We start from the raw sequence: 12,016 nt of genomic DNA, 5'->3' as shown, positions 1-12,016 counted from the left end.
GACTTAACATTCCTCAGGTGTACGGATCAGCGACGGGGGAACGATGAGCCCACCGCTCGCGTTTTGACAATGGTCACGTGGGCGGTGCATTTTTCGAAATGGTCACGTGGGACGCCGACGACCAGTCAGGACGGGGATGGGAGAGGCGACCGTCGAGACTCTAACGGAATTGTAATTTGTTGTTTGTGAAGATTCGTGAGGAATGACCGGCCCGCGTGCACAACACCTGTTGTCTTCGCTGACAACCGGTGAAGAGTGAACGGTCAAGTCAAGGACGGGGATTATGGGCCTAGAAAAGGTGACAGATCGGGAAGAAGCGCCACAGAGATCAAGCTTGGTTCTGGGACACTCTGTATAGTAAAGACGCTGTTTTGAGTGAACGATTTTTACGGTCACTTCTTAAATATGTAAATTTTTTTCCAGAAACTGTTAAAATAAAATTATCTTTGTTTGTATCTCGACTTCTAGGAGGACTTACTCAATCCTTGGATTTTTAGTGGTCTTTTTAATGTTTTATGGATTTTGAAAATAAATAATTTAAAATTTTTATTGCTCATGAGAGGTTGAGTTATCACCTCATACTTTCGCTACATCAACAACTCTCAAACATTTTATATTTTTACTTTTTGGGTGAATTTAACACATTATCAGCATTGACACTTTTTTATTTTTCACAAATGGCAAACTATTACCCTTTAAAAAATATTATTTAATTTTTTTAAGTTGGCCAACTTTGCTTTATTTTTTGCTTCACCTTTTGGTCTCATTTTATATGCAAGTTTCGAGAACCACATTGTATGTCCTTCAAACCTCGACTTGTTAATAAAAATTTCTGAAAATCTGTCTTGTTTGTTTCTCTACCCCAACAATTATTCTTCATGGTAAAAAAACACAGTACACGTGCAAGAACTTGTTTTACTTTTTGTCAGAACGTTGTTCTTGCTCTGTTCCAAGTTTCTTTCTAAGTATTCTACTGTTTTTTTGAAAATCAACTTTTTCCCAAAGTATTTCAATGAGCTACAGGTTTGACGCTAAAAGCGGTCATTCCACCACTTTCATAATTTTTATCTATTCTCAGTTCAAACCATTACTTCAAGAAATTTACAAATTTTCGTATTCTCTTGTTCTCACAAGCACAAAATGGAACAAAATAAACAAATCCTTCAAATAAAATTGTCTTTTCAAATAATTCTCTTTGAAATTTCTTGCAAAATATTCCATCGGTGTGGATCAGTAAAAATTGTGCCCAAATTTAGCCTCCTAAAGTTTTTTATAGGTCTTAGCTCCGGCAAATACATTTCACAATTTTGATCAATTCCTTGTTCTTCACATAATTTAAACACCAGACAACAGTATTTGGAATTGTTGATTATTGATTTAAAATATTGATTTTGCGTTAAGGTGTGTAACATTAATTTAAAACAAACTTCACCGACGGTCGAAATAATAAACCCCGTTGTACAGGGTGTCTCAGCTAAGACTTAAGACTTTCGAGCCTAATAACTCAGTTATTTTCCAGCGGATTTTTGTGAAATTTAAAATGCAGATATTTTAGACGGTTGAGAATAAAATCCCATTAATGCAATCACCCAAAGCTTTCAAAACGTAATTTTTACATGCCTTTTTAAAATGTTGAATCAATTAAGATTTATATAAAAAAATGATCGTCAATAAAAAATGCTGTAGGGAAAAACTCGTCCTTGAAAGACGTCTGGTTTACAAGGAAAAAGCAAAAAACTGTGTTAAACGTGGCTGCAAATGCAAAACCGTAGACGCGTATGAAACAAACGCGCAATTTTGCAGAATTTTGGTCATCTCTTTTCGCAGAAGCGCAGGTGACATATTTGACGATTATCTTGATAACCTTACAAACACTTACAAAGTTAAAGACAACATTTGGACGTAATTTATTATACTGAATGCTTTAATTCTTCCATAAAGGACTAAAACACGATCGGGATATTTTAGCAAGGGAATTTATTTCACGTACGCTTTCTGTGTCTTCGAATAAATTGACGACACTCTTAACCTTACATTTTGTAAAGCCTACATTTGGATAGTGTTCTACGAGAAAAGGAAATGTGTCATTCAAGTTCTTACGACAATCTCCATAGGCAATTTTTTTTTCCTTTTTCAACAATATTGAAATTTCTGCCGCTGTAGTCTATTTTTAGAGTATTTTCAATAAATGTTCACAATTTGACGTTTCTAATAAAGCACGCCCAATTTTGACAGACTTTAAAGAGTGTACAAAATGTTGCTTGGCAATTAATCATCAATTGTTTCAAAAGGTAACTGCTCAAATACCTTCAAATTTTACATTAAATTTTTAACAACAAAATATAACCTTTTCGTTGAATCAGACAAGTGATTTACTTAATTGTTTGTGTAGACCCCTATTTTTTAATGTTTAACAATCTAATAATAATCGCGCATAATTTTCGATAAGGAAACATGTGTTAAAATTACATTTTTTAAACTTGAGGTAATTTTATTATTACTAATTGAACCTTCACGGTCTAAAATATCTGCATTTTAAATTTCATAAAAATCCGTTGGCAAATAACCGAAATATTAGGCTCGAAAGTCTTAGCTGAGACATTCTGTATAGTCGGAACGTTATAGATGTGGATTGGAACTTGTCGTTAAGTTGGCACTATCTGGAAAAGTAACTAGGCGCGCTTATAAGGTTTTTTGAATTTATGACAGATTTGTCACTAACGTACAGTTCAATCATAAGTTTTAAGCGACCTTGAGTTTGACAATCCACATCTAAAACGTTTTTACAATACATATCGTAATATTTTTATTTGAATAATAGTAATAATAATGATAACAAGACGAACCCGATCACAGGAAATTTACATAACTAGATATTAAAGCATGAAGGTAAAATAAAAAGTTCTTTAAAGAACTTGTTAACTACGAATAAAATTCCTGTGTAATAGTTATTTATGCAACGAGTTTCTGTGTAAATTGGTCTTTTCTAATTGCCCGAGGGACAAGATTAAAACACGAGCGTAGCGAGGGTTTTAAGGCCTCTAGGGCAATTAGAAAAGCCCAATTTACTCAGAAACGAGTTGCATACAAAATTTTATTGTTTGAAACGACGTCCCTGAAGCTTCCAAATCTTTTAAAAATGGTTTCGCATTTCCTTTTGACAGTTTTGACAAATTTTTCAAAACCTGTCAGAAATGTGACGTTGAATGTGTTGTCTAGGGCAACCGTTCGTTATCTGCTCATTTTGCTTTAGGGCAGTTAAGAGGCAGTTTACAAAGGAGAAAAATGAGAATTTATGACAGTTGAAAACAATAAATTATTTTTATTTCTTATGCTGTTGCGAATTTTCTTATTTTTGCCTTACGAACTGGCAGTTCTTTTAATTGCCAAAGTAAATATTTACATCTCAGATTTCTGCATGGCTAGACTGAAGTAATTTGGTTGTTGCTTTGCCACTGCCAACATCGATAAGACCTTATTTTATCGGTTAATACAAACATGCAGTATGAATTAACAAAGATTCTTTTATTCGAGTCCTGAACCAATAAAACCAACAAGTCCTTCTCAAAAGGACTCGTTTGAGAAAATTCCAATCGATTTGTTTGGATTTTATACCGAGCGCCAATATCGATTAAACCCTTGGTAACCAAGCAATGCGGCTACAAACACGTGCCAGCGAGTCCCAAGTAACCCAACACCAGCAAACCGAAAAGAAGAATTAAATGAGTCGCGGGTAAGCCGGAATTTCCTTTTCACTTATGCAAGTGCATTCTCGCATTTCCATAAATTCCGTTACATCACAGTGAATTGAACATATCGCGATGGTTGGAAGCCCACTCGGACCGCAGCGCCGGTCTCGTCACTTTCGCAAGAAGTGCCGTTCTCGCGGACGTGTCTGGAGACGGCGACTTCCGCCTCGTCCTCGCAGACGTCAAGCTCCAACCCGACAAGCGGAGCCGTCTCAAGGTCTACAAAGGGACGCTTCTCACATCCGACCAAGTCCTACCGGACATCCCCAGTTCTTTGATCAGTTTCCACACCGACAATCTGGACGTGCGAGTTCCAGGTCTAGCTCCCGAACTGGTCATGTTCAAGCTACAGTTTTGTCTTTGCAGCAATCGGGGTCGCGTGTGGCTCAGATTTGCTCATCTACAAGAACAACAAACCTTTTTTCAAGTTTTGCGTGCCTCCTAGTCCTCTAGTTCCTCTGGAGGCAGAGTTGTGGAAGCAACTCGAGGAGGCGAATTGCGACTACGTTAGAGCGATAGAGGGTCTCAAATCGATCAGGTTTGATCAACTGACTGGTCGCAGCCAAGAGTTGTTGACTCTTCAGTCTGGGCAGATCCAGGAGTACGTGGGGAGATTCGCCGGGGTCACTCCCATCAAGTCTTCTCCCATTGTGTGCATGTCCACGTTGAATCGGAGCAGCCAGGACAAAAGCGCAGTAGCTTGTCCCGTTTTGGGCACAGAAAGTGGAATGATCTACATCTTGGACCCTCAGATCTACACCATCTTGCACCAAGTAGTTTTTCTCGAGACCTGTTAAACTCTTCTGACTGTCTTTTTTCCAAAGGCGAACGTCTGTAACGTTAAGGCCACACCGATGATCATCAAAACCACGGGAATGTTCGATGTGGAGTTTCGAATCGTGGTGGCTTGTCGCGAGAACAGCGTTTGCGTCTTGCGAAGGGGGTGGTTGGAGGGCAGATCAGTCGTACAATTGACTGACAACATAGTCGACATGATTCTGATCCCGGGAGACAATTTCATAGTGATCGCGACGTCGAGCAAGCTTCTGCATTGCTACACCAAGAGGGTTGGACCTCGCGTACTTTGTGGAATTTTTGATCAAACTTTTTTCCCGACAGGGACAAAGAGTCTGGTCTGCCGCGATGGTGAACCAAGTGACTTGCCTGTGCTTGGTCCCGTTGAAGCACCTGAGCACCCATTTGATAGCGGTGGGGCTGAAAGGCGGCTCCGTGCACCTCTACCACGGGCGCCAAGTCGTCGACTACACCAACTCACCTGACACGCCGTCGGCGCTGGTCTTCGGACAAATGGGTCAAGAGGAACACGTCATGGTCATAATCACGATGGGTAAATCACGACTCGACTAATTGCACCCATCAGACCAACCTGTTCCAGCCGGTACCATCAACTTCAAGATTTTAAAACGCACGGCGGATTTTAACCTGTCGAATCAGGACAAACTGGCCGCGCCGACCGTCCAGATCAAGCCTTTGCCCCTCCCGAAGAGGAGCAAGCTGTTCATAGAGCAGAGCATGCGGGAGCGACAGAATCCCATTGAGATGCACCAGGGTTTCCAGCAGGACCTGGTCAGGTTGAGACTGACAGCTGCCAGGGCTTTGGTGCAGAACATAGGCGACCAATCGGGAGCCGGCAACGCGCAAGAACAAGTCAAACTGTCGGCGCAGGTCTTAGGTTTGGGGCCCAAATTCACGCTGATCTTGACGCTGGAGAATATGAGCTCGGACAAAGCTGTGTACAACTTTTCGGTGATTTTCCACGCCAGGCCCACCGTCTACAAACTCTCCAATTACGTCGTTTTGGTAATGTGAGGAGTTGGGGTGAGTTGGTGTAGAGTTGGGAGGTTTCAGGTGCCTCTGATCCCTCCCGGACTGTCGTACAAGATGGAGACCAAAGTGAGCGAGGTTTTGGACGAGAGGGCCGACGAACAGGGTGCAAACACGTGGCAGGTGATCAGGGTGTTCGTGGTGAGAAGGGGGCAAGCCCACCCCGTCCTGGCCGCCAGCATCAACATGCCCCCCACCGAAACAACCACCTTGTTGTAAACTTACTGAATAAATAGTTTTTGATTGACATTACGACGTCTCTTGTTTGCGAGTTTCACGCAAAATGACCACCTGTCTGACCCCGATCACGTGAACAACACTATATAAACTTCCACCGTGTCGTTTCTTTTTGCAAGTGTCACCATGTCCCTCGACGAGGTAAGTGCATAGTTCACGGCATAATTTTCTTTGCTGAAAACATGTTACGCGCAGAAATTCGCCTCTGCGTGCGAGCAAGTGAAGAAGTTCACCACGAAGCCCCCCGATGAAGATATGCTGGAAGTTTATTCCCTGTATAAACAAGCCACGGCCGGTGATGTGAACATTTGTGAGTAGTTTACGTCGTAAAGTCGTTAATGAGGTTTCAATGGTAATAAATGCAGCCAAGCCGTCGGATGCGAAGGGTAAGGCCAAGTGGGAGGCTTGGAATGGGAAGAAGGGTATGTCCGCGGGTAAGGCTAAGGAGGGCTACGTCGCCAAAGTCCAGGCTCTGGCCGGGTCCTGCGCTTGAAGCTATATAAGAGAAACGCTTTTAAAAATAGATTAGGCTGCATTCATCACATAGTGTATTTGGGCACCGACTCAATAAAATTGTTTATCAGGAGACTTGTTTTTATTGAAAAAAAAAACTACAACATGGGCCTGTTCAAGTGTAAGAGTTATCGAACTTTGAAAGATTCTGGTAGGTATAATTATACAAAGTGTCTATAAAAGAACGCGTATTAAGAGTCTTGTGGAATTCAAATATACAGGGTGTTTCTGAAATACGTGTGTTAATTTTAACTGGTAATAGAACTCGTCAAAAGGAACAACTTTTCTATCCACCATTTTGCCGAAAAACGATGTTTAATTCCAAAAAAAAATTGGAGAGATTCTTCACTAAAATAGCCCTACGCCACTAAATACTGCAATGGCTAATTGAGATCAGCGCTAATGTGAAAAAAACATCCATTTTCATCCAGAAAACGTGTTTTAACGCCGAAATCGAAATTCAAATAAATCTACCCGTATAGCAAAAAATCCACTTCGTAAGAATCTGGTTGTTTCACGTTTTTAGGTAGCTTAGTTTTGGAGATATGAACGGTTTTAGGAAAATCTTTCCTAGTTTTTTAAGCCATTACGCAACGTTTTTCGCCAAAATGGCAGAGAGAAAAGTTGTTCCTTTTGATGAGTTCTATTACCAGTTAAAATTAACGCACTTATTTCAGAAACACCCTGTATTTGATTTTTGCCGTTCTGTAGCATATTGTGCTATCAAATAGAAAAACAGAGGTTATGTATGTAAGTCTATTTATGACAGGTTTTTAATAAAGACTGTTGTAAGATGAAAAGTAATTAGAATATGTAGATATATAGAAAAACTGAAGAAAATCACAAGCAAAACAACTAAGACGTCGAATTTACAACTGATGCGCTAAGATTTAATAATTCGAAATTTGACTGTTGACATCTGATTTGACGGCTTTAACGGCTCGACATAGTTCGATTGTTCGACACAATAAAATGATAGAGCGGCACAATTACACAGTAGGTACTTTTGATGTAATGTTATTTTATAGACACTTTATAGTATTCTCTTTAAAATAGCTTAGCAAATATTTTGGATACTCGTTACTATAAATCTGTTTCAAAATCAAAAATCCACCAACAGTGCATTATACCTCGAAAATACAACCGACAACGTCGCCAACTTTTGTTTTTAGTGTCCGCAAGTGTCAGAAAAAAGTGGAGTTATGAAAGAAAACTGTTGGACAGTCGTTTTGGTCGTAGTTGATCAAGTTTTTTATTCTCATTTTATTATTTCACTCAAAAAGTATGATATGATAGCTAAAACCTTTTTGTACATAATAATTATTTTGTGTTTCGCAAATAAACTCAACAGTTCAATGTCAATTTTTTGCGGGAGGTTGAACCAACCCAAAAAAATTAAACTTTTTCTAGGGATTTTTTTTTCTGCCAACATAATTCAACAGGTGGTAGATTTTTGATTTTGAAACAGATTATAGGTACTACTAATTTTCTTATAAGTACCTATAATAATCTCCATATCCACTTCTGTTCACGGAAAAAGCATACAAGTCTTGTGAGAAATTTTTGCGATTTTTTGGCTGTGTAAATTTAGTTGATTTTTGTTTCCATGTTTACCCATATTAATTTATCAGGTAAGAATTTACAAACGAATTTTGATTATACCAGACTTAAAAGAACCCACAATAAACTTTGAAAATAAAGAATAATACCTATAATGTTGATAACAGTAACATTAGAAGGCGCATTAAGTACACTTTTACTGACTGAAATCGAATAATTTCAATTACCTGTCATTGACAATGACAGTGACATCAGGTAATGATAAATCTGATTTACACAAGCAAAATGTAAGTGTATGTTTTTTCAGTGAACAGAAGTGTACAAGGTGTTATGGAAGTCCACGTAATAAATTTAATCACCAATAGAACTCTTTAAAATAAACATATTTTTTTATTTATCATTTTTTCCACAAATATACAGAAGAATTTGTTATTACTACTCTTATTAGACAACACTGTATACAGAAGTGTGTCACGACCGTCACGCGTTCCTCAGTGGAGACTGGAGAAGTGGAGAACTGGAGAGATTGATTAATTAGTAATTACTGAAGATGGCGTTCGATGGCAACGGCGTTGGCCGCTTGGTGTTTTCTGAGTTATGGTCAGATTAAAGAGAAAGGGACTAATAATAATCTAACAATCAAATTCAACGACGACCTGGAGGACGAATTCAATACATACTACGAAGCCAGCACATACGAAGATCTAGTCAAAACTAGAATTATTTGCAAATCGGATGTTGTACTGCCGATGACAGTTTAGTAATTTTTACTGTGCAAACCGTCCACACCATCCAAATCAGATCTGAATCATCGGATTCAAAAAAAACATTTCTTGAAATGGCCTTTGGGGATAGGTGAAAAATAAGAAACATACTTATTAACAGTAATGATTTTTTTTTCAATGTCCATAAGTATAAAGTAGAAATATTAGTAGTTTGCTGTTTACATGAATTTTTTTAAGCCTATGAGAACAGTCCTTTTCCATTGAATTGGACGACGAAGACCGATCTCAACTCCGCCCACGACAAGATTACGGCGGCCGCGATGCGCGGGAGATTTTTATGATCTTCGCCCCGTCCTCGAAGAAGAAATAAAAAGGCGATGCACACACAAAAAAAAAGATACAAAAAACGAGTACACCGATAAATTGACCATTTGCCGGCAAGGCCACCAGGCTAACAAGATAATGACACCGTGTATAAAAAAAGAGATTAAATTAACAATTCCGAAGTACGATTTAAAGTATTAAAATCATTAGTTAGCAAAGAAAGTAAACATAAAGGAGGGAAACAACTAAACGGATACTGTCACGGATGTTCCGATGAAGAACTAGGTACTGCAGCAACGTCGATGTCCCTGGGCGATCAAGGAAAAGGTTCCTGTCACGTGGATGTTTTCGATGGAATTTAAAACGTAACAGTACCCATATTTGTTTTCTATTTTGGAAATATTCTTAAGGGTATTTGTTCATATAATAAACTTCTTTCCTATACTATCTTATTTAACAAAAAATAATAATAGTTATATTTAAAAGTGTTAATAAATGGAAAAACTAATACATATACTAAAAGAAATTCCTCCTAGAGATGAGGATGTCGAAGTGTCTTTATAACAAAAAACAAAATAAATAAAAAGGAACGGTACTTATTTAAATCTTAGTTACGTAGATTACAACGGTTATATAATTTATAACGAAGAAGAAAATAATGGTTTGGTTTCTTGGTTTATTTATTGAAATTATTATATGCATGTATTAGGAATTATATAAGAAAATTGTTAGGTGTTAATTGCAAGGAATACCTATCCAAAAGATTTGGTAAGGTATTTTAAAGAGAACAATAGAATTAGTTTCAGTCGTAACGAGCCCGTTACAAGTTTACTTAATTATGTTGGTTGTCCATGTATAAAAAAAAATCAATCTTGGCAGTGTGTTGAGGTGTAAATTATAAAGAAATTGGTTTTTGCAATTTTGTTTTTCTGTAATTACAGAAAGGTTTTTCAACTAATTAGGACAGGAAACTCCAACAAAATGAGTGCAACTGTCCAACTGACACGCAACACGGTAATGAGTAACCGGTTTTTACCTGTTTGTAACGTTAAATAAACGCGAAAGTTTACATTAATGATACGTTTGTACTGTCGAAAAAGAAGAAACAGGTGGCGAAGACCCTGCGTCACGTATGAGTTAAGCATCAAATGTATTGCTGGTTGCATACATCACAAATGATTGCGGCCGAAGCAAATTGAGTCTAACCTTGAAAGTTGCGCCACAAAAGAAAGAAATATATTAATTCAGCCAGCAGTTGATGCAACAACAGCAAAAGTACTTTGTTGACGAGTGTTTACTCGCCCGGACGAATTATCGTCGACCTTGAAAGCGCTCACGTGACCTACCACCAACTCTTCCAGCGGCAAATTCCCGGGTTTCCGCTCTTCTCCGTTTAGTTTTTTATTTCCTCAAATTCTTTAACCCATCCTTGGCTAATACGCGGCCCAATCCACTCATCACTTCTCCGCGTTTTCCCTTTCCACCTGCCTAGTCGCTATATACGTGTCCTTGTCACGCAATACCGCAGACTTCGTCAATCGTCAAAGAGACGCCGTGTGTACTCCTTTTGTCAATCTTCAACTCGATTCATGTAAGTACAAGCAAAATAGACTGTCATGAATGAAAGGTCGAGGGTGGGTTGTTGGGGTCAGGTGGAACACTCGTCTTTGCTCGCTCCATTCGTTTTGGGGTGTCAAAACTGATAAGTGATAAGTCATTTCCGGTGAATAACTTGCGCATAGTTGTTGATCGCGTTACTTGCGAAAAAAATTGATTCAGGGGAAGGACGAGCGGGGTTGGGGCGAGACATAACCTATGTTGGTTTCGTCGCTTTTTTTTTTGTCTGGTTTTTGATGCAAAACCGGTTTGATTTCGCGCGCGTATTTGTTTTGCATACGATGCACAAGTGAGTGTGCAAAAATGCAGATAAGGATTTTTTGCGGTCGTCAACGAAAAATTATTCCACGGTTTTAATTTCGATTTGACGTTTTAAACGCAAAAAGCGGTTGGTAGTCTTGTTGCGGTAAAAACTGTAACTAATCGTTTTTGCGGGCTAATGTCTGTTGTTTTGACCCGAAATTCCTCCACTTGTGCAGAAACGCGGCAAATGTTGATGACTTTTACCGTTGCAAGCGGAACTAAAGAGTTATCCGCGTTTTGACGCCCGTTTGAAGCCGACATTTTCCACAAAAATGTATTTTCTCATTATGCAATAAATCTTTGATCGAAATGATAGTCTTGATTGAAAAATAGACTTTGGAATTATCGCACTACAGACAGGTTGATAAGCTCCTCCATCGTGTTTACATGATGATAATCAAATGTTAAGTGGCTCCCTCTTATCGTCCAACATCAAATTGCCTCCAATTTCCCTATCTGGTCCATTGTTAATAGATTTAGGGCCAGTTTATAGAAAGAGAATTAAATTTTAATGCGCGATTAAATTAAGTTAATTTCGCTTCTGTAAACTGGTCTTTTGTGCGATAATTTGATTTAGAAAATCAATAGACTCATAATTTTTTAATCGATAGACGCAAACATATATTGATCATCGTATTTTTTTGCAGAATCATGTCTTTGGATGAGGTGAGTTGATGCAAACATCAAGTGTCAATTGTGATCACTGAGTATATTAACTTATGTCATTACAGAGATTCAAAAAGGCCGCCGATGACATCCAGAAGCTAAAATCCAAACCCAGCAACGAAGATTTGTTGGAGATTTACGGCCTGTTCAAACAAGGAACAGTCGGAGATGTCAATACAGGTGTTAACAACAAAACATTCAAAATTCCAAGATTTAACAATTTTTTTTTAGAGCGTCCCGGTATGTTGGATATGAAGGGCAAGGCCAAGTGGGACGCCTGGAACGGCAGAAAGGGCACCTCGCAGGACTCAGCTAAAGAGCAATACATCGCCAAAGCGGAATCCCTGATTAAATCCATCGGTCTGCAGTAATTCGACCGAATTGAACTACATAATTGTTGCATCACTGTTTGATTTTTTTTATAACTTTTTGGGGAATAAAAGTCTGAATGACAGTTCTCGTTTGTTTAAGTTGGCA

The 12,016-nt window shown here is 38.6% G+C and overlaps 3 protein-coding genes across 4 annotated transcripts; all 3 read left to right on the top strand.

Annotated features, from left to right (window-relative positions):
* Positions 1-2,146: 2,146 nt before the first annotated feature.
* BBS1 (Bardet-Biedl syndrome 1) lies at positions 2,147-5,843 on the top strand. Its single transcript, XM_069042419.1, has 7 exons — positions 2,147-3,733; positions 3,804-4,066; positions 4,116-4,522; positions 4,574-4,816; positions 4,869-5,097; positions 5,146-5,570; positions 5,619-5,843. Exons 1-7 carry the CDS (start codon positions 3,723-3,725, stop codon positions 5,811-5,813), a joined length of 1,773 nt encoding a protein of 590 aa, XP_068898520.1. The 5' UTR covers positions 2,147-3,722; the 3' UTR covers positions 5,814-5,843.
* On the top strand, positions 5,819-6,417 carry LOC138126635 (putative acyl-CoA-binding protein). Its single transcript, XM_069042420.1, has 3 exons — positions 5,819-5,972; positions 6,027-6,141; positions 6,197-6,417. The coding sequence occupies exons 1-3, from the start codon at positions 5,958-5,960 to the stop codon at positions 6,322-6,324; spliced, it is 258 nt and encodes an 85-aa protein (XP_068898521.1). The 5' UTR covers positions 5,819-5,957; the 3' UTR covers positions 6,325-6,417.
* A 3,876-nt stretch (positions 6,418-10,293) lies between these two features.
* Positions 10,294-11,996, top strand: LOC138125827 (putative acyl-CoA-binding protein). Of its 2 annotated transcripts, none has more exons than XM_069041365.1 (4): positions 10,294-10,544; positions 11,485-11,539; positions 11,605-11,719; positions 11,771-11,996. In XM_069041365.1, the coding sequence occupies exons 2-4, from the start codon at positions 11,525-11,527 to the stop codon at positions 11,908-11,910; spliced, it is 270 nt and encodes an 89-aa protein (XP_068897466.1). In that variant the 5' UTR covers positions 10,294-10,544; positions 11,485-11,524; the 3' UTR covers positions 11,911-11,996. The 2 variants fall into 2 exon arrangements, with proteins under 2 accessions (XP_068897466.1, XP_068897465.1); XM_069041364.1 differs by having other exon boundaries at positions 10,312-10,544; positions 11,521-11,539.
* Positions 11,997-12,016: the final 20 nt, after the last annotated feature.

This window comes from Tenebrio molitor, chromosome 3 (genome assembly GCF_963966145.1).
Source record: "Tenebrio molitor chromosome 3, icTenMoli1.1, whole genome shotgun sequence".
NCBI classification, from domain to species: domain Eukaryota; kingdom Metazoa; phylum Arthropoda; class Insecta; order Coleoptera; family Tenebrionidae; genus Tenebrio; species Tenebrio molitor.
The sequence above is the reverse complement of the archived record's forward strand: the minus strand, read 5'-3'. Positions and strand labels throughout refer to the sequence as shown.

What these genes read in the sequence shown, in the direction of transcription:
- LOC138126635 (XM_069042420.1), top strand. An exon ending in GGCCGGTGATGTGAACATTT is followed by an intron (nt 6,142 to 6,196) that starts GTGAGTAGTTTA and finishes TAATAAATGCAG; the next exon opens with CCAAGCCGTCGGATGCGAAG.
- LOC138125827 (XM_069041365.1), top strand. An exon ending in AGTCGGAGATGTCAATACAG is followed by an intron (nt 11,720 to 11,770) that starts GTGTTAACAACA and finishes ATTTTTTTTTAG; the next exon opens with AGCGTCCCGGTATGTTGGAT.
- BBS1 (XM_069042419.1), top strand. An exon ending in TGCATTGCTACACCAAGAGG is followed by an intron (nt 4,817 to 4,868) that starts GTTGGACCTCGC and finishes TTTTCCCGACAG; the next exon opens with GGACAAAGAGTCTGGTCTGC. An exon ending in TCTCCAATTACGTCGTTTTG is followed by an intron (nt 5,571 to 5,618) that starts GTAATGTGAGGA and finishes GGGAGGTTTCAG; the next exon opens with GTGCCTCTGATCCCTCCCGG.